At 38.6% G+C, this 24,711-nt stretch overlaps 2 protein-coding genes across 2 annotated transcripts in view; both read right to left on the bottom strand.

The window, feature by feature from the left end:
* Positions 1-13,222, bottom strand: part of LOC121510390 (semaphorin-7A-like) — a 34,782-nt gene extending 21,560 nt beyond the window's left edge. The window contains exons 1-9 of the mRNA XM_041788421.1: positions 13,092-13,222; positions 7,107-7,240; positions 6,170-6,229; positions 5,983-6,081; positions 5,386-5,494; positions 3,614-3,721; positions 2,071-2,213; positions 1,214-1,392; positions 81-183 (exon numbers count right to left, since the gene is read on the bottom strand). Coding sequence (XP_041644355.1) covers positions 81-183; positions 1,214-1,392; positions 2,071-2,213; positions 3,614-3,721; positions 5,386-5,494; positions 5,983-6,081; positions 6,170-6,229; positions 7,107-7,240; positions 13,092-13,194 — 1,038 coding nt within the window. The 5' untranslated portion in view covers positions 13,195-13,222. The remainder of the gene's footprint in view (positions 1-80; positions 184-1,213; positions 1,393-2,070; positions 2,214-3,613; positions 3,722-5,385; positions 5,495-5,982; positions 6,082-6,169; positions 6,230-7,106; positions 7,241-13,091) is intronic.
* Positions 13,223-23,381: 10,159 nt separating this feature from the next.
* Positions 23,382-24,179, bottom strand: LOC121509793 (high choriolytic enzyme 1-like). The gene has a single exon (XM_041787457.1). The coding sequence runs from the start codon at positions 24,177-24,179 to the stop codon at positions 23,382-23,384; it is 798 nt and encodes a 265-aa protein (XP_041643391.1).
* Positions 24,180-24,711: the final 532 nt, after the last annotated feature.

Below are 24,711 nucleotides of genomic sequence, written 5' to 3' on the forward strand. Positions count from 1 at the left end.
TAAAATGTAATTTGAAAGCATCAGTCAATTTTGAGACATTGTTATGTTTACATATTGTTCTTTACTGAATCGACACATACCACTCTTGGTCTGCTGCTATGGCTGCTGCCGCCTTTAAATGGGGAGTTTGCAAAGACATCATGGAAGTTCTTGATTGTATAGACACACACAGCACTCATCCCCCTGGAGAGACAGACACAGTTAGAGAGGTCAGCCAATTTCAGACGTCTGAAGCAACAAGGAACTGCAGTCAGGTCTGTACAAAGTTTAGACATGCTGGTTTTTAAAAAAAAAGCTGTTGAGACAAGCAAAGTTTAGCAAGAGCATATGAACTCAGCTCTGTCCGAAAATAAACTGAGAAGAAGCAGGAACAAGAGAAGAAGATAGTTTTGCTTGTTCATCATTTGATCTCTAGGTACAATGGCAGAGGTCCACCACAGAGTCATTATTTATACACATGGCAGTTATGGTCACTTTGGTTTGGTCATATTGGATGACAACAGTGACTCAGTTGTTCTATATAAAGACAAAAAACAGTCATTCTTCCTGACTTTAAACTCACGATGCCAAAAATGTCTGAATGTGTCATATCGCTTTAAGAAAAACTCACAGACAGCTCAGAGAGCAGGTCAAAAGTCATCTGCACTTTTTGACTGTTTGAGCTTTGTTTCCTTTTTATTCACTGACAAGTTAAGTTCCTTATTTTCCTAATAAAATAAAGCAGGTCTGTAGCCAAACAAGAAGTCAGTTACCTTTAGTTTTAAAAACTGTTTTTAATGCTAAACAGTTGAATTTCAAAATGCATGAAAAATGGACAATTATTATTAACTCAAGAAATTCTGAGATTACTTGTGATCACATTTCATAGTTCATAAGTATTTAAGCTGAATTTACAAAATATAATAATAATAACAACAATAATAATAATAATGTCTAAAACTGCCTGCTTTGTAAAGAATAAAAGAATTAAGAATTCAAAAGTGTGTCTTTTTTTCTGGATTTTAACTTTGAAAAAAGTTAAAGAAGCTCAATGTAAAGGACATAAAACCAGTTATCACAGTGTTAAACAATTTATTATATATTTAAGTTTCAAGTGGCTTTTTATATGGTGAGGAACTTTTCCTCTTGCTCAAGATTGATTGAAACTTTCCACAAAGTAATCATTAAACTGGTTAAACTCTGGGGGATGTCACTGTTTGCAATGAAGTCTTACCATTCGTTCCTGAAGAGCGCGTAAACGCGGGTATCCTGCCAGCGCTCTTCATGCACAGCAGCCACATGGACCAGCTCAGAGTAGTGCTGTTTGCTGGCCGGATCTCCACAGAAGAGCCTGGCGTTCATCTGGGACGTCCAGCTGAACTGCATGTGTTTCTTCGGACCACCCTTGTCTGCCTAAAATATTCCACATCCACAAAATCAAACCTTTATAATGCATGTTTAATGATTAAATTCTAAAGTGGATATAGTAAGAGCCTTTGGTTATAGTGGGAATAATGTGAGAAAAATTATGCTAAGGTTTTTGTTTCTTTATATAGACTAGCTAAATGTTGTTACTATATTCTGATACAATCATATTTCAAAAAGTTGGGGCACTGTGTTAAATATCAAATAATTTACCTGTATGTATATAAATGTGTCCTTAAATGACAACCGTTTTGATGTGATATGCCATTAAGTCTCCGCATTATTTGTAGTTTGAATTTTTTTGCACAATTTTTCATTACAATCTTTCACAGCTTCTCTTAGATGCTCTTTTTTATACCCATTAAGTCACTATAAGGTTGCCAATTAAGCTAATTGTTTGTGAGTCCTAACAGGTTTTACTTTAAGTATTTCACAAGTTTTTCGTCATTGTTAACATTTTTTTTTTAACTTTTAAAAAACATATTAGAAAACTGGGCATACTTTTTCTAAAAACAATTTCCTTTCCCTGCTCTCATATTTGATATTTTGTCTTCATACATGTGGTTTCAATGTTCTGAACATCTTCACTTTGTTTTCATTTATATTTTGCACAATGTTCCAACATCTTAGGAAATGGATTTGTATTTTTAATAATGCAGAACTTACCATGCAAACCTGGGTGACAAAGGGTAGCCACATCCCACTGTACAGGGCTGTGTCTCTGTTTTTCTCCTTATAAAAGGCGAAAACTTTGTCCTGTAAAGGATCTTCTTTTTGTCTGCTGACCACCAAACCCACATAGTGCTGCTCTATGACAGAAGAGAGGCAGACATCATTTTTTACTTCTATAAGCAAAAGACATACTAATATTTTATCAGCATACAAAATACATTGAAAAAGACTGGCATTTAAACATAAGAATTTGTAAGTTCTACGTAACTACTGGACTTGTTTTGTTATAATTCATCCATGCCATTCCTTATGGAAATCCCCTGACTGGCAACATTTTTAGTCATGAAAAAAACCCCAGGCACACAGCTAATGTAATGAAATCATATTTAGAGAGAAAAACAGCTTATAAGACATTTGCACAGTGTTAAACATATAATGCTTGACAAGGGAAAACAATCAAATGAGTAACTAACAAGAATAGTTCTGAAGAGCAGAAACCAAAAAATGTCAACAAGAGCACTATATGTCAAAAATATGAGGAAAACAATACACAATAATGAAAAAGACATAAATGAAGCTGAGTCTGTTCTTACACTGCAGGAAAAAGGTAGAACAAATGTGTTTTTTTTATGACAGTTTGAACAGAATGAGTCATAAGGAAGCTGATCCTCCTGAATCAGATTTAGGACACTTTCATTCTTAGTCCTAAATCAGATACAGGTCAGATCTTTAACAATGTGACCTCAGTCTGAACAGCCAGGTCTGTAGACACGCAACTCTGACAAACCTCAGAGTGAGACTTGTCCCAGTTCTGCACTGTGGACCATGAGGTGTTAGGACTTACAAGATCTATAAGTGAGACAGTTTTATACAAGAATGACTTGCAAGGTTGTATTAGTGGCATCATATCAAAAGAAACGACTGATCATTGTCCTAGAAAAACGAGGCTGCAGTGTCACTGAAAAGTTAGGAGCCTTAAAGACAAGTTTCAAAGGGTCATGGTCAGATAAAGCCCTGGGACTGACAGCGTGTACCCACACCTCTCGCTCATTGGCCGCGGGGATAGGCTGCAGCCCCCCCGTGACCCAAAAAAGGATAAGCGGTATAGAAAATGGATGGATGGCCAGATCAACTGCCCTTTGACTAAATTCTGGGTCATGCTGTCAGCTGTCCAGCTGCTTCATAGCTCTGTCAAAGGAGGCAAAGAGGAATCTGAAACTCTTGAGCATGGACCTTATCCAACTGGCAGCCTGTGATATTAATTGGGGTTGCAGATTGCATTTACTTAACTCTATGTAAGACAAGTCTTTGTAATCCTACTGCAGGCAACTTCATGTTGTAAGTGACATCTTTCTTAATGTTCTATTGCGCATGTGTGTGAGTTCAGGACTGTGTCCAGTTCACGCTGAAACCTACAGCTCGCAGTATGAACACAGACTGAGTGACAAAGAGTTGAAGGCATTGTTGAACAGGCAACATTCTGACCATCACACAGTTTGTATTTCTGATAGCTGTGGGAAGCGAGGTCTATGTATACCTTTGTTTTGGTTCGCTGGTCCAACTCTGTTTGCTCCAAACTTGTAGATCCCTACAATCTCCTGAGATCCAGAGTATGTTGTGTACAGGTCTGTATTTCTGTCTGATTCTGCAAAACAACCAAAGATGATTACCTCTCCTTAATGCACAGAAACACTGACGATATTACAGTTTCACCTATCAGTGATAATGTAAAAAACTGCTTACTGATAGGCAAAACTTGTGAGAGACAGTGTGTGTGTGAGTGCAGGCTTTGATGGGAGAGGCTAGGTACAAAAAGAAGGGCTAGAGGAGTCTCATACAATATACCATACAATACCAACTCCATAAAGTAGTTGGGGCACTGTGTAAAATGTAAATAAAAACAGAACATGATTTGCAAATCTCATAAATCCTCACTTTATTCACAATAGAATATAAACAACATATCAGATGTTGAAAATGAGACTTTTCATTTTCTCATAAAAAATATTAGCTCATTTTGAGTTTGCTGGCAGCAACACATCTCAAAAAAGCAGGGAAGTTACAACAAAAGACTGAAAAAGGAAGTGGTACTAGTGAGGAACATCTGATGGAGCATTTTGAAACTAATAAGGGTTAATTGTTAATAAGAAATGCCTGTGCACAAGGAACATGACTGAAGGTCAATATTGAAGGCCTGTTATCTTGCACCGCATTAAAAACACTCACGTGATGTCCTGGAAATTACTGCATGGGTTCATGAACACTTCCAGAAATAATTGGCTGTCAATACAGTTGGCCGTTCTACCTACAATGAAAGTAAAAACTAGAGACCCTGCCATCTTCTCTGGGCTGAAGCTCATTTAAAATGGACTGAGGCAAAATGGAAAACTGTTCTGTGGTCGGATGAATCAAAATTTGAAATCCTTTTTGGAAACCAAGGACAATGTGTCCTGGAGACCAAAGAGGACAGGGACCATCCAGTTTTTTATCAGCGCACAGTTCAAAGCCTGCATCTCTGATGGTATGTGGTTGCATTATCACCCATGGCATGGGCAACTTACACATCTGGAAAGGCACAATTAATGCTGAAAAGTATAAAGAGGTTACAGAGCAACATATGCTCCCATCTAGACATCGTCTCTGTCAGGGAAGGCCTTGCATATTTCAGTAAGACAATGCTAAACCACATTCCACATCTATCACAGCAGCATGGCTTCACAGTAGAACAGTACAGGTGCTGAAATGGCCTGCCTGCAGTCCAGACCTTCACCAATGGGAAAGATTTGGTACAAAGAAAAAAAAAAACATGAAAGAAGACTCAGGACTGTTGAGCAACTAGAATTACATCAGACAATAATGGGACAACATTCATCTCCCTAAACTCCAGCTTTGTCTTCCCAGATATTAACAGACTGTTGTTAAATGAAGTCAAGATGATAAACAATGGTAAACATGACCCTGTCCCTGTCCCGACCTTTTTTAGGTGTGTTCCTGCCATCAAAGTCAAAATGAGCTAATGTATTTCATTGTATGATAAAAATGTCTCAGTTACAACAACTAAAATGTTGTTTATGTTATTATGTTATGGGTTTATGACATTGAAAATCACTGCATTCTGTTTTTATTTACATTTTACACAGTGCTCCAACTTTTTTGGAATAGGGCCTATAAAAAAACACAATGGTGAATTAAAGAAGAAGAAGAAGAAGAAGAAACTGTTCTAGAGTACTGAATTGACTCAAGCAGGTTAGCCGATTAGAGTGTTAAGTTCAGCAAACATGTTTTCTTGATCAAAAGGGAAAAACTCACCCACAAGCACAGATGGTTCACCTTCTTTCACACTAAATTTCCTGATGCTTCCTTGTATGCTCTGTGTTTCATCAGAGACAACACACTTCGGAGACTGCTGTGACAAATCCTAGAAGAAAACACAACAAACACTATCAGGGCATCAGCCTACACAAATTAGATTGAACAGTTCAGTATTGTGCAGAAAAGATCATCCATTTCTGTTTGAAAATAATAAAAGATTAGATACTGAGGAAAAAATGTACTAGGCTACTCCAAAACTACAATGGTCTCTTGTTTTAAAAACAAGAGACCATTGCATAAAACATGTTTCTGAGGTTCAACTTCTTTAAGGTTTGTTTGAATAATGGCATTAGTAAGCAGCTGTTCTCCCAAAATCCAGATGAAATGTTTTAAGTAACTATTTTTGTTGAAAATGATAACTGGTGGATAAAAAAAAAGGTCAACAACCTCGACTTTGTTAAATAGACTGTCGAGTCACCACTGAATTTGTGCCACATTAAGTAGAACAAGGAGTTTCTCTGGTAAAATTTCACAGAGAATTAAAGTTTTTTGTCTTTTCAACATTCTGTGGTGTAAATTTCTGCCTTATCTTACCACATCACAGCACAACGTTTCTCTGCTGTTTATACCGCAGACAAACACCAGGTTTGTTCCTTTCCTCTTGTGCACCAGAGTGATGTTATAGCTGCAGTCCTACATAAAAAAAGCAAGACCTATGTGAAATTAACATCAAATCAACGAACACACCAAATCTTCTTCTGTCATGTGGTTTCATGCTCACCGTTGGTGAAGCTTCACTGTCAATACAATCTTCCCACAACAGATTTCTTTGCACTGGAGCCTGTGAGGGAAAACGAAGGATAATCACTGTTTTCACATTCAAATGGTCAGGTCTTGATAAGATTTCATTTGTTGAATTGTTGAATTTATACAGCATTTCTTATGGAGATGCAGTGTTGGATATGAATCATTTTGGCAAGATGGTGGTCCTAAAACGACAAACTTTAATTTTTGCTCTCACTTTAAAAAAAATTAAAATCGCTGACAAAAAAAAAAGTCCATCTCTTTCTACTGTTCCTCTTTCAAAAACTATGGTTTAAAGCAGTGGATGGCAGTATACGGTACTAATGATCCTTGCACCAATGGAGGTCAACTGCACATGCACTTACAGATATGTGAACTACCCATGCAGTTATGGATGTCTGACGTCTGCAACCAGGTGCTTCTAAGAAATGCTGTGGAAATTGGATGGACACAACTCCTGTGGATAGTCACTGTTGTCTTAGATCGACTCCAAAAACCTGTAGTTTCAACGTGTAAAAGTTTTATATTGTTTCCTTTCAGGTGCAGAGTCAACTGAGGGGGATATTTTACATTTCTTACAATTTCACAAAATGTTCCCTCAAAGTTTGGTGCAAATTTTAAATTCAAAGCTTTATTTTTTCCTCCTGAATGTTTTGATATCGCAACCACTTTAGGTAAATGTGCAGAGAACAAATATGGGTGGCCATGAGATTTTTTGGCACAGATTGTTCTGAAGTAGCATCATCAGACTATAATGTACAAGATTGTCCTTCATATGTCTGCTTTTTTGAATAAGTGTGAAGATGATCATTAATTGTTTAACAGCCTTAAAAGGAAACTAGACTCTTCTCTCTGTTTGCACACTATCTTTAGTTTGATTATTAAACACATTTTGCATCTTGAATGTTGTTTACCTGCAAAGGATTTTGAAAGGAGACTGAAATCAGGTTGTTTTGTATGGCAGTGATGACAGTGTCTGACTCTCCTTCCAGAAGAATCTGCACAGGTGTTAGGTGCACAGGTAAATGAATCCTCTTCACTGAAGCATCTGTAATGACAAAAAACCCAAGGCATGTACAAAAGGTGCATAGTATGACGTCTGGTTGTGGTTTGTAAGCAACAACCTAATCAGATTTCAAAGACTTAGGGGGTTTGGAAACCTAAACCTGACCGTAGACAAAAAAAAACTTGAAAGTTTTGTCAGAATTGCCAATAATATGTCAGAGAGATGACAGGCTACACTCCTGGCCATAATAACAGGCGGTCTCTTCATGACTGTGAGAATCTTTACCTCTTAGTGACTGTGACCTTTTGTTCTTAGGTTGTTATTTAAGGCTCAGATCCTGTTTTTCCTAGAAGCAATTCAAATTAATGCAAATTAGAACTCAGGCTGTTTTTCTTGCTCTATCTTTGCACGTTATACACCTCCACAATAGTAAGAAATATACAAAAGTGCAAGCAGAGTTGTCTGTTTTTAAATTTGGAATATGAACCTCATATGTATGCTGTTAAAATTCCTATAACATTTTGTGCTATTTAAAGGTGACACTAAGCCCTATAAGAATAAAAAGTCCCTGTGTAAATCCATTTCGTCAACTATTTCTAACCTATTTCCAAAAAAGAACATCTATTTTGTCTTAGGGCACTCCTCAATTTATTGGACTAATAAAATTCTGAGGATTTTATTTCATCAAGCTCTTCCATCCTGTCTTTCCCCTTGTTTCTTGGTTTTGCAACTTAACTTGAAGCAGGTAAGCAAACTTATAGGTGACCCAAAACTCAAGCTAGCCTATCAGATCTTTGTCTTAAACTGCAGCGTAAGGTGAGCTCTGTTCTCCATGACTGTTCTCACCCTTTAAATTCTGTTTCACCTTCTTTGCTCCGGCTGCCAGTTTTTGGTCACAAGGAAACAAGAACACCCTACAGGTACTTACAGCTTTAGCACTTCACACAACATGATGCACTAACTTAGTATGTGTGTAACCTGACATGCCAGATGGATGTGTTTCACACATCCATCTGGGAAAGCTTCAATAGGAAACGTTTGAGAAAAGGCAGAGGCTTTGAAAAAAACTCAAGAGGGTGATTGGGTGAACGTTCTCTCTGTCACATCCCAATCAGAGCTATCAAGCTGTGCGTGCGCAGTTACTGAGGAATAACGCAAAACATGGCGACTGTAGACATGTAAGTACTCGACTTTTGTCATTTTTGAAAAGAAAACAACTCACTGCTGTTCTTTGTTCTTCTTTTAACAAAGAATTATCGTCAAGTTCTGATAAAACTGGCGCTTTAGCAGCATCCACACTCATCTCTTCCTCCATAACTGCACCAGCTCTTGCTGCTGCTTTTAACGACTCCGCTGCACCTGAAAGTGCGGCCCCTCGTCGCTGATTGGTCCTGTCACTTTCTAACTGGGCCCAAATGGTTCAGATGGGAGCTTAACAAGATGGATTCGCCAGTGAAAAACAAGGAAACGGCCATATCCATCTGCGTTGCAAGGTTAGTATGTGTGTGCACATGCATGCATTTCTTTTAGCCTTGAGGTTAAAGCTCCATCATCAGCAGACTGAAACATGCACCCTGCAAGTAGGAGCACCACCGCAGGTCTTTCATACCAACATCTATAAGAATCTTTAACATCAGCATCACCATATATGAGTTTTGAGCATGAATTTCTTGTATTTTACTTTTCTGTTCCTGTGAGCCGCTGTAGCAAGAGAATGTGAAAATAAAGCTCATCATATCTCATCCTATCTTTTATCAACATTTGTTAATAGGCTTCCACGGGTTAGATTTTCCATCTTCTTTCGTCTCTGATCTCTGTTTTGTCAGATTTACAGCATCTATAAAAGGTATTCACCCGCTTGGATGTTTTACCCTGTTATTGATTTTATAAATAAATCATGATCAAGATAAAAATGTAAAAAAAAAATGTAATGCACAAGAAGTAACAACATAAATATTCACCTCTGTTAAAGTGACTGCCCTAATTCAACTGCTGCCAGTAGTCTCACAACTAGTGTATTGTAGTATAAAGAAACCCGTGTCTGGAAGGTCTAGTTACTGGTTAATCAGTATTCCTGGCTACTATTACACCATGAAGACAAAAGAACATGCCAAGCAACTCAGACAAAAGGTTAGCGAAAAGTGCAAGTCAGGGGATGGATACAAAAAATTCCAAGGCACAGAACATCCCCCAGACTTCAGTTAGATCTATCATCAAGAAATGGGAGGAATGTGGCACATGTGTAAATCTGCCTAAATCAGGCCGTCCTCACAAACTGAATGACAGTGCAAGTAGGAGACTAGTGAGAGAGGACATCAAGACACCTATGACCGCTCTGTTCAGCAACTGAGATGAGAGAGACTCTGCATACAACAGCTGTTGCCCGGGTTCTTCATCAGTCAAAGCTTTACAGGAGAATGACGGAGAGAAACAATCTTATTCAGTTTGCAAGATAACTATAGCTAGGAAGAAGATTTATTTTCAAACAAGACAACAACCTGAACCATACAGCGAAAACTACAAAGAAGTGGTTTAAAGACAACAGGGTGAATGTTCTGGACTGGCCCCATAAAAGCCCAGATCTCGATCCAATAGAGAATTTGTGACTGGGACTTGAAAAGGGATGTTTATGCCTGATTCCCGAGCAACCTGAGAGCTTGAGCAGTCTTGCAAAAGAGAATGGAGTAAAATTGCAGCGTCCGAATTCGCAGACCTGAGACCTATCCACACAGACCTGCTGTGATTGCAGCCAAAGGTGCATCTAAGACTGACTTTAAAAGGGTGAATATTTTTACTTTATATACTTTTATTTAATTGACAGTACTTTGTAGAAAGAGTTTTTAACTTTTTATTTAGAAAACAAGCCAAATTATATTGACCATAGTTGAATTATAAAATAAAAAGGGGAAAACATCCAACAAGGTGAATACCTTTGATTGGCCCAGTCAAAGTTATAAAACAACAAAGTCATCATCCATTTTCCTCACATTTTATTTAAAGTCAACTGTTATGAGCCCGCTGTCTGGACGCCAACAGTACACAATATGAGCCTACATTTTATTTCAGTCATAAACACCATTCGCTGTTTAGTAATTCACGTACAATCTAACTTACACCCATTCTTAGGCAATGACCCACCTGTCTGAGCAAAGGTGAACTCACTTCCTTATAAGCCACTCCTTCATTGCTGCAACTGCATGAGTCTTTTATTGCATTATTCTTATGAGATGAAGAAATAGACTTTACTATTTCCCACCAAAGGGAAATCATCCGTTACAACAGCTCATATAACAAATATAAAAAATCAAAGAAAAGGAAGATAAAAGAAACAGGGTCTCAATCAAAGGATAGAGAGGACGATTTCATGAAACATTGTCTGAATAAATTATTGCAGCGCTAAAACAATACTATTTTCACTTTAACTTTAATTCTTACTTACATACAGGATCCATATGCAGCACTAAATGCCTAACTGTGCAAAGTCCAGTAGATGTCAAGCATAGGGGTACATCTTGGGTGCCAGACGGTGGTCTAAAGTCATTTAATCAGCAAAGTTTTAAGGTGAAAATGCTGAGCAGTCAGTGTGATCATGGGAACATGCAAAAGTTTTGTTTATCATTGCAGTGTTAAAAGCCAAAGTGCTTTACAAGCAAAATATGACCCCATCTCTACACAGCAGCTACTTAGACCTAGAAAAGCAGGTGTAAATGCTACAGTAAAGCAGCACTATAACAGGATGGTTCGCTGCGTGGAAATGTGAAAAAAAGATTATGTGAAAGGTCAGTTTTTAAAGTCAGACTTCCCTGCAACTGGTTCAACTTTATTCGTCATTTACTGAGAAGACCAAAATTAACTTTCCCCCCTTTTTTCTCACTTATTTCTCAGTCTATTCAAATACAGTGTGGGAGTTTTGATATTGACAGGGCCAAATTATGCGTTGATCTCAATGATGCTGAATAAAAAAGGACTGAAAAACTATATTTGGATGCAATTCAAACACGACAATCCTAGCGTTGATAACTAAAGCAGCCTGTGTGTGTATACACCTGCACTGAGAAAAAGAAGACTGTGAACCTACTTTACAAATTGCTTTAACTTGTTACAAGCAATTGGATTACATTTATTCAGCACAAACCAACAAGTTGCATGAAGTTAACTTGAGTTGCAACTTATTTACTTGAGCTAAATAAAATTAATTTAATTGACTGCAACAAATTGAAGACTTTATGTGGTCCACAATTTCTTTCACCGTTTGTAGAGATGTCTGTGCACTTCTTGACTTCTTGATCTTCCAGGAGAGAAAGTGCCCTTTTTTCTGGGGCCTTTTGTTTTTTTTTTTTTTTTTAAATAAATGAATTCTTCTCTTTCTTTCTATACTGTATATTCCTGTTTGCACACAGCTTTCCCGTCAAAGAAACATAGATGTAGAAAAACTCTAAATAGCAGGTCAGGAGATGACGGGTTCTGATGCCCTCTGTACCTTGCAAAATAAACCAAAATCTCTAAACTGACCAGAACATGAAAACACGATGTTTAAATCTGTAGAGTCTTGTCTGAAACAGCTACTGCATCATTTGAGCTGTAGGCTCCTCAGATAACAACTATTCATTCTACTAGATATTTGATACCAGACAGACAGACCTCCTCCAGATGTGAAAGATGCACTAAAACTAAGATCAGGTCACCATCAGTTAGTGTGTGCTTGTTTGGAAATGGCATAATAATGATGATAATAATAATTATTATAATAATAAGAGATCATTAGTATAAGGTAATTCTGTATTCTGCTGCTTGGCTATAGAAGCTCAAATCATTTACATTTTAATTATGTCTGCAGCACAATGTCATTTCCATTTTTTCAATAATTTTTTTGCAGTGATTTTCAGTATTTCTGCTGTTTTCTCCGGTAAAATAAACAAAGTAAGCAGTAGAGGAGTGCAGATGCTCTAAGCCTTATTGTTGCAACTAATCATTGTTCTAACAGCAGTTTAGAGGGTAGTTTGGCTTGCTTTTTTATGTAGAGAACAGTCTTTTTCATTTTGGTGTGAAGATTGTGTTTATTTTGAAGAACTTTTAAATTCAACTACACCAAAAAAATTGAAAGAATTTATTATCTTGTGCAAAAATAAACAAATTATTAGTGCTTTTTTTTCCTTTTCCTCAAAACTCTTCTTTCACCATGCCCCTCTCCCTAGTAGCTACAGAAATTCTAAATATTTAGTAGAGACTAGCAGCACAGAAAACATCACCATGGTGTCATTGTTTTGTCCTTGGTTACTCTTGTGATAAACCCGGTGAATACTAAAGTGGACATTGTCTTTGTGTGATCCATTTATTTTGTAGAAATATGTTGAGTATTCGTCAACTTAATGTGAGGGTATTAAAATAAATTGGTGACTGGTTAAGTCAGGGCTGGGCTAATATATTTAACTTTCTTTGAATATTTTTAGAAAGAAAAGTGCCCTTTTTCTCACTTGAGCCCCTGTTCCTTAAAATGTCTGTGCACCCTGGTCTTAGTTACACTGACATCAAAAACGGAACAGGATACGAAGAAATGTTTGTGACGACTTTAAACAAACATTGGTTTCCAGATATATTGAAAAAATATCACAAAAGTTAAGAAAATTAACAAAACAACCATCAACAAGAACTGCAGACTCTCTCTCCCCCAAGTCGCATTTAACAGCCACTGGTTTGACATTTCACCGCCCTTATTTTTAAAATCATGTAGTCCAACCGTTACTTTACTAGCCAAAAAACATCCATAAAAAGCGTTCACATTCCTCACACACGACAAAATACTTTCTTATATTAAGTCTGACCTATTTCTTCGTGTCAACGCTGTCACTCACAACCTAGCTTAAAACATGAAGAACCGTGAAGTATTTCCTACCTTCATGTGAGAATTTCATCCTCGGTGAATGTTCTGGGTTTGCCTCAAACAAACTACAGAGGCATGAAAGTAATAAAAACACGGTTAACATTGGTCGAGACATTGCTCTGTCTGCTGTGGTCCTGTCTGAGTTCATACTGAAGTGAGGACTGCTTACAGCTTTTAAAGGCGGTTACTATCAAAGAGATCAATTCATTGGTTAATGACACTCTACAAACGCATGATGCCTCCTAACTTTGCCCAGTGAAGACATTCCCATCCAGGGGCTGGAGCATCCCACATTTTTAAGACATATGTTTTTCTCAGATCCTAATATCATTGAATTTCTTTCTGAGTGTACTATGTAATAATGATAGACTACACTGTAAAGCATTGTGGGTGTGGTTGGTGAAGGAGGAAACTGTAGAGCATTAAGCATTGCTTTTAACCGTGTAATTATGAAATTTATCAGGTTATAAATCATACTGCACCTGTTAAAAATATTTATTTTCACTAATTCGGTTGGTTTAGCCCTAGTTGGTAACTTGCCTAAAGAGAGCTTCGCATTTAATGCTGATTGGTGAGTTTAGAGCTGAGTGAATTCTAAGGGCAGAGGACGAGACAGTAATTTATTATCAGTACTACATCAGAGACAAAAGGTAGCTATGAGACGCTTTTACGTCAGGATCAGTGAAGCCTGTTATTTTCAAAGACATTAACCCTTCAATATCCCTTTTGTTCTACTTTCCTAAAGTATGATTTTAAATGGCAGTAAAGGCCCTAGATGATTCATCTCAAGTATCAACATAGATACTGCTTTAACTACAAGTGCATCTTTAAATATTAGAATATTATGAAAAAGTTCATTTCACACAACATCAGGCCAAAAAAGGACTTAAAATACAAAAATGTTGACCCTCTGGAAAATCATCTTCATTTATGTGCTCAGTAGCTGGTTGGAGCTCCTTTTACACAAATGACTGCATCTGTGCGATGTGGCATGGGGCCAGTCAGTCCGTGGCACTGCTGGGGTGTTATGAAGCCCAGGTTGATCTGATAGCAGCCCTCAGCTCCTATTGCTGGGTCTGGTGTTTCTCATCTTCCTTTTGATATTTCCCCAGAGATACTCTGTGGGGTTCAGGGCAGACCAGTTGGCTGGTCAATCAAACACAGTAACACCGTGGTCAACAAACCAGTTTTTGGTAGTTTTGGCTTCAGTGTGGGCAGGTGCCAAGTCCTGCTGGAAAAGGAATCAGTATCCCCATAAAGCCTCTTAGCAGACAGGAGCGTGAAGGAAATTTCCTGGTAGACGGCTGACAGCGTTACCTTTGGATTTCATAAAGATCAGTGGACCAACAGCAGCAGACATGGCACCCCAAACCATCGCCAACTGTGGAAAGTGAAAACACTGGACTTCAAGGGCCTTGGTCTGCTTCCAGACTCTGGGACCTTGAATTCACAACACTTGTAGTCTATCTCCTGAACCTACTAATGAGTGGTGGATCTTGATCCACTGACTCCAGTCTCAGCACACTTTTCTCTGCACTCAACTTTCCATGAATATGCTTTCATACAGCCTCTGAGAAGAGCTTGTCTTTTCTGCAGTGACCTTCTGTGGCTTACTCTCCATGTAGAGGGTGTCAATAAATGTACTCTGGATGTTTGTCAGTAGTCAGCAGTCTTCCCCATGATTGTGGTTGTGTGCAGTGAACCAGAGTGAGAGAATAAAGGCTCAGGAAACCTTTGCAAATTGGGATTTTTCACAATATTTTAATATCTTGAGATAGAGGCTTTTAATGAGCTGTAAGCCATAATCATCCAGATGAAGACAGAAAAGTCTTGGAATATTTCACTTTTTATGTAAAATTTATGAAAATGTAACTTTTTGAATTTAACTTGGGTTTTCTTAAACCCATAACCATCCTCAGATTATCTGAAGACACAAACGACCCTCTGGACCTCACATCTAGGCCGGGATCCACAAATGGATTGCTGGAGGTTTTTCTCCCTTTTCCCATTTATGCCTGCCGCACATACTATAGCCACTTGGAGGGGGCGCCACCTCATCACGCTCACCCTCTCCACCATAGAGAAAAAACAAAAGTAAATGTCCCTGAGTGACAAAAGAACCAAAGTCAGAGTCATGGATGCTTAGCTAATTAAAAAGAACCATTGTTCCAGACCAGACAGCCACTGGAGGCCCAAGGGACTGAGCACGCAGAGGAGGCCAATGTGACAGCTATAAAGTGGTCTCTCTCAGGCTCATAAAATGGAAAGAGCCAGATCAGGACCAGATTGAATCCAGCATTCACTTAATTCCAAGCTAGCACTGGTGATTACGTTAACCTATCAGCCGAGGCTGGCCCAGAATGCAGACCTGATGAGCAGTAATGAGAGATTGATTTGACTTTTCCAACCACTTTTATTTGCTCAAAAAGGACTGAAACAAACATCCCATAGAGAGAAATAGAAAAGAGTGTGATGTAAAAACCCCAAGAGTCCCTGAAACAGGGACGGCCCCATCTCACTCTGAAGTCCCACTGGCTCTTTTAGAGGCCAAAACAAGAGGTCACCGTTCTTTGGTTCTCCTTTTGGCAAAGTCCCCACATCTTAAACAGTCCTCTATAAAAGTGGGAAATTTATCCATTTAAAATCCATTCAAGTCCATTAGAAACAAATCCTCCATACCCAGCCATCCAAAGTTCTCCAGTTTTGTACTAGAAACAAGTCTCCAGACCATGTCAGCTACTCCAGTTAGTAGTCTTTGAATGGAGTGGAGCCTGAAGGCAGCCCCTCTGCTTGCCAAGAGGAAAAGTCCTCGTACCTCCTCCTTGGGCCGAAAAAAGAAGCTCTGTGGAATCCAGTGCAGTTGATCCCAGAAGAAATCCAGTTCGTAAGCGGGTCCATACACACCTGGTGCCACATCATGGAGGACCCAATGTTTAAAACACAAGTTAGGTAAAATCTATTTCAGTTTTTTTAGAGAGGTCCAAAATGTCCCGAATTAGAGTAATCCTGTCAGTTACCTATCTGCTGGGTAGATCTACATGAATGAGAGGCCCCATCTCTGTTCACACTCTCATTATAGCAGAGTTGCTCTCTATGCTCTTTAAAATCATACTGGTTGAGGCGGACAATATGGACATTGATCCCTGTTAGAGGATCAGGCTCCAGAGGAAGGACATCTTAAATGGTTTATTTGCTTCTTCCATGTTGTTAGGTACAGTCTTGAATTGGAAGGTTTAAGAGGACATGTCTGCTTTATTCAGTGTGTGAATGTGTATGTGTGTGTATAATAAATGGAAATGAAATGAAATAACATTAGATGGAAACAGTAGTTAAGTATTGTTTTCACTATGTGGCTAACACAACTAAAGAGACCGAAATGTTCAAATAGTCATAGAAATTATAACAAATAATTACAATCTAGCTTATACAACAAAGCTGCTGTAGGGCCCTATGATTCACATGATAATCATCAGTTAGGATGTGATTATACATGTGAATGTGTCTTAAAATGTTGGAAATATCTGACTGTTACTCTGGTTATAATCATTTTATATCAGGGTTATCCAAACAATGGCTCCTGGGCCAATTGTTGCCCCTTTTCAATAAATTTAAGGTTATTTCAATTTAATTAGTGAACATTTTATTCATTTACATAAACAAGACACTCTTTTTTATGGTGCTCACAAGTCCTAAAACAGGACAAATCTAACAAAGAAGGACTGGATTCAGCTTAATTTCTTGACTACAGCTATGACTACTAAACACGTTAATTTACTAACTTTCTTTACCATGAGGGAGTGTAGACTAGCTAAAAAAATATGCTCAGTGATAATAACTGATAAAAAAGTAAGCTTAGTTTGCATAAAGTGCTCTCAAACTATGTGACGGGCTGGGGGCCCTTCCCCCAGGTGTAACTTTTAGGGTTAGGGTCAGCAAGGGTTAGGGTTAGGTTAGGGGAAATTAATCATTCCTCTATGAGGAGTGACTAAAACTGGCTACAGTTCTTAAGGAGTAGCGAAGGCATGAAATAAATTTGGTCAATGTGTAAAGCATCCAATAAAGTGTATGTGTAATCTATGGGTATTTAAAAAAGTGGGATAAAAGGGATAAAAATCATAAAAGTATTCAAGAGTGCATCCAATGGAATTAGAATGAGGCAAATAATCATAAAAAAAAACAACAAACATTGTTGTGTGTGTGAAATATCAACCATTAGATTAGGAAAAGGGTGCCTGGTTGTCACAGAGACTCTCATAGATCCTTTAAAATTAATTGTTAACAACATTTAATATAATCCACATAGCACCAAAATGGGAGTACACCGATTCTGCATTTCCTAAAAATCGCCACTAGATGGCAGTATGTGTCAATGGTTTAAAGTGGGCCAAGCTCTTCAGGAGAGATCAGGAGAAAAGGCTCAGGGGGGCACCCAACCTCAATCCAGCTCTTGGAAAAGGCAAGAAAGTCAAACAAAATTACAGTTACACTCCATAAGTCACGATAATCCAGCGGAATAACACTGGATCCTGCATTTCTCAGGTTTTAGGTAGGTAGGTCCAGTACTGGAGTAATTTACCTTGTCTTGACCTTGGATAAAGTTAATTCTTTATTTAGATTACTGTAAATACTGCTTTACAAAGGATTGATTCTGAAAGCATCCCCTGACCTGTACCGAATCAAAATCCAGCCTTTGACCATACAAAGTGTACGTTTATTATTTTAAATTCATGCAACAATAATTAATTGTGAAATAGGTGCATGCAATTTTCCTCACAGTCATGCATTAATCTTGGGGTTTGATTGATGCCATGGTCCAGATTCTACTACAGTTAGTAAGGAGAAAGAAATTAAATAGAAAGGAGTAGGGGGGAGTTGAGGGATAAAAGGGGAGGAGGAGGACTCCAAAGTACTACAGTTTTACTTCATTCAAGATCCAGATGTTAGTCCGGCTCTGGAGTGAGAAAGGACTTTTGACACAGTTAAGACTTGGATTAAACTATTCCACAGTGAAAGTGGTAAGTGCCTGGGGTTAGTTTATGGTTCACAAAGGCCTCTCATTGCCTGTTATTGCTCCAGCACATGGAGAGAGAATAACATATGCTGGCAACAAGAAAATCTGACACTCTGTAAGAGAGGGAGAGGTGCCACTGCTGGATAAGTTCTATAAAAGAATAAGTGAAATCCAAGGGTCTAATCCGATCTTTACAATTAATCATGCAAACAAGAAGGCAAGCAAACAAACTGGGTGGAACCTGAACCCTTAGGACTGTTACATTTCAAACAATTCAATTCACAAAACATAAGTATTAAAGGAGTATGTCAAGAAGCTGATATTAAGTAGGGTTAGCCAGACGGAGTGCTCCCAAACTATTTGAAAGCCTGGGATCTTTCATAATAGGCAGAAAGTGGCAAAAATGGATTGAGAGGGTAGTGAAATTGGATTTTAAAAGTGGCAAAAGTGGGTTAAAAGGGGTAAAAAAAAAGGGTGCAAAACTGATAAACAGTGACAAATAAAAATGTCAAAATATATGGGAAAAAAAATTAATAAAAGTGGTTAAAAATTGACCAAAACAGAAAATGTGAACATCAGAAACCCAATAATAGCTTGACACACTAAAGTGGGCCTGTTCACTGGGTTTGTCATTGGCCCAGCTGAATCTGTGGGCAGGCCTGATAGGATGTTTGACATTTCTAATAACATCATGCACAAAAGCGGAATCAACATCATTTTTTCCTTAAGTTGACATAACACATACATGTGTTACATCTAAAATATTGAATATCATATAAAAGTCCCCCCCCCAGGGTTTGCTTAAAAGAGTGAGACTTACATAAATTCTAGACTCATCTTATTCAAAATGAAATATTTCAAGACTTTTTTGTTTAAATGTTGAGGATTATGGCTTACAGCTCAGGAAAATCTAAAATCCACTATCTTAGTTATTAGAATATTGGGTAAAACTCCAATTTGCAAAGGTTTCCTGAGCTTTTATCCTCTCACTCTGGTTCAGTACACAACCACAATCATCAACCATCAAGAAAATGTACAAAAGCAAGAGGGATGCGCTCAGCCTCCAGGGAATATAGAACAATGCAGATTTAAGAGCTTGGGGGAGCTTCATGAGGATTGGACTGAGACTGGTGAATCATGAGCAACCACACAGTCAATATTTTTGCTGCTTTGCTGCCATCTGGTGGCGAGATACATACAGAACAACGTTTACTAAAGGGCTCTGCACAGTCATATCATGAAAGCCTGTTATGCAAATAAGCCTATTTTATCAGAGACAACACCATATATCTTATAGACTCTTATTGGTTTGTATAAGTCTCTAAATCCATACTTCCATCCTGCTTCTTTGTAAAGAATTTTGAACAGCAAAATGGCCTTCGTAAATAAAATCTGATTGAAAGTCTCAGTACAATATAAAATGTTATCCTTCATTCATTATTTTTCTTGGCTGTTTGTTTTCATATCAGAAACATGCCTGAGATGTAGGAGGATTTTTTGTCTTTTGCACATGATTCTGTTTGTATTTCAAAACAACAAACACTCATTAATGTGCAGAGACTTCCTGTGGTTTTATTTACAGAAATGAGCAACATTTTAGAGGCTGTTCGTAGTCGTTGTGCTTCATATGCATTGCCTCTAGAAAATATTCTCACTTCATGGCAGATACAGTTGGCAGGCAGGCAGCCGAGGTGTGAGATACCACAGGAAGATGAAAACAGATGGGATGAACATGAAATGGCTGCCTATCTCTGTGGTATGGGGGTAAAGTGTTACTTACCTGCAGTTCATCTAAGGTTCATGAACAGAAAATGAAAAAGTAAGAAATAACTCAGACACTACAGGACACAGAAGACCACTTTCTGTTAACATTAATATTAAGCTGATATTTGGTGCAAAAAAAAAAAAAAAAAAAAAACAGCAGATGAAGCCCCCCGCCCTCAGCCACCCACACACATCACACCCCCACTGGGCTATAGGAACTGAACACCTGTTTCATTGTGGAGCTAAAATTAAAATCAGGCTCTTTAGATGCCACTCTGTATGACTGTTAGGCTTTGTCTCAACACACCTCTTACTCCTACCACTTAGTCTATGCTTTGCACGTTTACTTTTAGGGGTAGGGGGTGTCCCTATTCTTTTCAGAATTGTTGATGTTTTAGGGGCATATGGCCCTTCAAATGGAGATTTTTCTGAGGCACACTCCATATAGTGTTCAGAGAACTCTCCCAGAAAGCCTTGTAAATCATCAGCAAGATAGCTAGTTATGTATCAAATGAAGTGCACCATTTAAAAATAATAGCAACCATCCAATGTCTGAAGTCATTGTTGTTTCAAAGCACAGGACAAGTGTTTATAGAAAAAACTCCATGTAGAAATGTCCAGTAGCTAATGTTGCTGCATGTGTTTACATAAATGCTGTCATGGCATATCAGTGTTTTAGTGTTACACTTTCATTTAGCAGACACTTTAGTCCAAAACAATTTACATCTGAGATAAAGAACAACACAAACAAGGATCTGGACAGGAGGAAACAACATAAGTAAGTGCAACAATCTGCTTCAAGTCCAATCAGGTGCTACCATGCAGTGCTACAGGCTACACCGCCATCCAAATTATTATGCAAATTGGATTTTAGTGTCATAAACATTCAGTTTTTTGTTTTTCTATTAAACTCAGGGATGGTATTGTGTCTCAGGGCTCTTTGGATCACTGAAGTCAATCTCAGACACCTGTAATAATTTGAGCTCAATTAAAAGAAAACTACTTAAGATGGACGTTCCACATTATTAAGCAGGCCACAGGTTTCAAGCTTTCCCATCCTTCCCTGACCTCAACCCTGCTGAGAACCTTCAGAGCATCCTTAAGCAAAAGATCTATGAGGGTGGGAGGCAGTTCACATCAAAACAGCAGCTCTGGGGGGCTTTTCTGACATCTTACAAAGAAATTCAAGCAGAAATTTTTCAAAACCTCACACATTCAATGGATGCAAGAATTGTAAAGCTGATATCAAAGAAGGGTTCCTATGTTAAAATGTAACTTGGCCTATTAAGATGTTTTTGATTCAAATAGCTTTTGATTCCAGTAAATATGACCCCTTAATGCTGCAAGTTTAACAAATGACCATTTTCAGTTCTTTACAACCTATAAAATATTTTGAAACTCTGTTTTGCATGATCATTCGGAACAGTGCATTTTGAGTTTTTTATTTTCGAAAAACAATTATCATTAGGAGGTTTGTTCAATAAAATTTTAATTATGCTCAAACAGTTGATGACTTCAGAATTATACTGACTGTCATTTGCATCGACTATTTAGGAAAATCAGAGAAAAATATCATTTGCATAATAATTTGGAACACAGTGTAGAGGCAATGCACAGCGTGTATAGCTGCAGGTTTAATATGATGGTAACATCATTGTCATCGGTGTCAAACTACTGAGGGAATTGTTCTGGGTGTAAACTTTGAACAAAGAAGCTAAAACGTCTGCAGGCTAGGAAGCTCCTGTTCAAACATTTATAAACAAGTGATGTTTAGAGCCAACATGCTCTTCTTCAGACTTGCAAATGAATCTGTGAGTCACCATCTTAAATAAGTATGGACATGGACGTGACACAACACAGATATAGTCGATCATTATCTACAACAGCAGTTCCAAAAAAGTTGGGGCGCTGCATAACATGTATGTTAAAACAGAATGCAAAGATTTGCAAATCTCATGAACCCATATTTTATTTACAATAGAACAAAGACAACTTATCAGATGTTGAAACAGATTTTCTTTTTGTTTTGTAATGCATCAAATGTTTTCTTTGGTGAAGCCATGTTATTTTTTCATGGACCAGTATGTGGTTAAGCGTCACTGAAATATGCAAGACCTTACCTGAAAGAAACATTGTCTGGATGGGAGCATATGCTGCTCTAAAACCTCTTTATATTTTTCAGCATTGAGAGTGTTTTTCCAGAGTTTAAGCTGCCCATGCCATTGGCTCTAATGCAACCCCATACTGTCAGGGATGCAGGCGCTGATAACAATCTGGATGGTCCCTCTCCTCTTCAGTGTGCAGGTCACAGCATCTGTTGTTCCCAAAAAGAATTTCTAATTTTGATTAATCACAGAACAGTTTTCCATTTTGCCTCAGTCCATTTTAAATGAGCTCAAGGTTCTGGATTGTGTTAAAATATGGCTTCTTTTTTTATGCTACAACTTGAACTTGTATTTGTGGATGACACGGTGAACTGTGTTGGCAGTCAGTGATTTCTGGAGGTATTCCTGAACCCATGCAGTGATTTCCAAAACAGAATCATGTCTGTTTTTAATGCAGTGTTGTCTGAAGGCCTGAAGATCACAAGCATCAGATAAAATCCTTCAGCTTTGTCTCTTGCTCACAGAGATTTCTCCAGATTCTCTGAATCCTTTGATGAAGTTATGTACTGTAAATGGCGGGATATTCAAAGTCTTATAGCATTTATATTTGAAAAAATGTGTCTAAAATGGTTGCATAATCTTTAGATGCAGTTTTTACCAGATTGGTGAAGGTCTGCCCATCTTTACTTCTAAGAAGCTCCTCCTCTCTAAAATGCTCCTTTTATACAAAGTGACATTACTGACCTGTTGCCAAATAACCTGATTAGATGCAAGATCCTGCTCCAGCTGTTTTTCTTTAGGACAACTTACTTTTCCAGCCTTGTGTTGCCCTGTCCCTGCTTTTCTGAGCTAACAGTTTTCATGAATTGGTAAAATGTCTCAGTTTTAACATCTGATATGTTGTTTATGTTTTGTTGTGAATAAACTATGGGTTTGTGAGATTAGCAAATGGCTGCTGTGTTCGGGATCATCTACAGAGGTTAGAATGTGCATGCAGTGAACCCTGCCAGTAATGAGTAGCAGGAAAAAATCAGGAAATTGATGGGTTGTCCTATTTGTAAAGGGGTGATTTCAACACTAACCTGTTCTGTATTAAGGGGCACTCAAAAACAAGCAGTAGGGGTAGAAATTAGAAAGGCGGACAGGGCATTAGGAATCCTCTTGGATTTTACACCATAAGAGAAGGCCAGCAGACATATTTATCTTTCCTCGTTCTGAAGTTCTAGTGTGTAAGAAATCAAGAAAAAACAAGAAAATGATTACTATTTGCACAGCTTTTATTGCATGTTTTACAATAATTTAAAATACCCCAATAATCAAAGCATGTAGATGAAACAGATAACCTTCAAGACACAGCAGCTTTCTCCATCTGAGCTAATTTATTTTGCAATAACAAAAATGTTACATTTGGCATCAGCATCATTACTGGCAGCTGTAGAGCAGGTTGATCCTCATGATGTCCCAGTAGGACATGCCCTGCCTCTGTCCGATCTGGACGTTGGGGTCTGGGATGGGGGTGATGGAGTCCTTGCCGTACTGGATGGAGAAGGCTGTTCTTCCATAGTGCATGATGGAGGAGTAGTCGTAGGGAGTGTTCAGGTTGTTGGTGGACTGCCTGTAGAAGTTGTAGGCCATCTGTGGGTTGATGTTCTCCCAGTTGATCCTGACGTAGTAGTCGCGGTCGCTCCTGGTCTGTTCGTGCTGGAAGCCCAGAGCGTGGTTGATCTCGTGCTGGATGATGCCGTGGTAGAGGCAGCCCTGCCTGTTGAGAGAGAGCACCTGTCTGCCTCCCTCTCTGCCCAGAGAGGAGAAACATCCCGCTTTGTTCTCGATGCTGATGTAGTCATACTCGTTCTGACGGGGGACGAAGCGGATGCAGGTCCTGCTGTGGTACACCTGCATGGCGTACTCGATCTTCTTCCTCTCCCAGCTGTTGAACTGGCTGCTCACAGTGAAGGGGATCACCACCAGGCCGTTGGAGGATTTCCTCCACAGGCAGTTCTGAGACCAGCACATCATGGCGTTTCTGGTTCTGGGAGCCAGCAGGTCTCCTTCCAGCAGGATCTCATCTGTGCCGTTGTTGGAGGTCAGGATCCTGGTGGTGATGTCCACGCTGTCTGGGACTTCTTCTTCTCCCTCTGTGCTTCCTTCCTCCTGGAGAGGAAGAGCCTGAGAGAGGCCGAGCAGGAGCAGCAGGAGCAGGCTGGCAGAGGGAGTCATCTTCAGGGTGGCTGTGGAGCTGCTGTGGAGAGACTCCTTGAAGCTTGATGTTTGACTCAGCTCAGTCCTCACTCTTTATACTCTCCTCTACAGGTGTGTCTGCAGGAGGATTATGGGTTGGGGTCCTCTTTGTTCATCCTGAATAAACCTGTGAGGGGAGGACTCCACAGACAAACCTTCTGTGTAAACATGGTTTGTTGTTTCAGGTCAGTAGAAGAAGAATCACAGCTTTATCAGCTGTTTACTTGGATGGATTTGTCAGTGTAGACACTTGATATGGTCCAATGTTATAAGTCCTCTCTAAGGGTATTTTGACATGGCTCACCTTTGAGTAGAGTTATGTTTACAGTGCATTTAGAAGGTATTCTCACCCACATACTTTTTTTCATTTTTACCTCCACCAAGGAGGTAATGTGATTAGCAGGATTTGTTAGTTATTTGTTAGTTTGTTTGTTAGCAACAAAACTCAAAAAGTTATGGACCGATTTTGATTAAATTTTCAGGAAATGTCACAAATGGCATAAGAAAGATT

Source organism: Cheilinus undulatus, linkage group 1, assembly GCF_018320785.1.
Source record: "Cheilinus undulatus linkage group 1, ASM1832078v1, whole genome shotgun sequence".
Taxonomy (NCBI): Eukaryota; Metazoa; Chordata; class Actinopteri; order Labriformes; family Labridae; genus Cheilinus; species Cheilinus undulatus.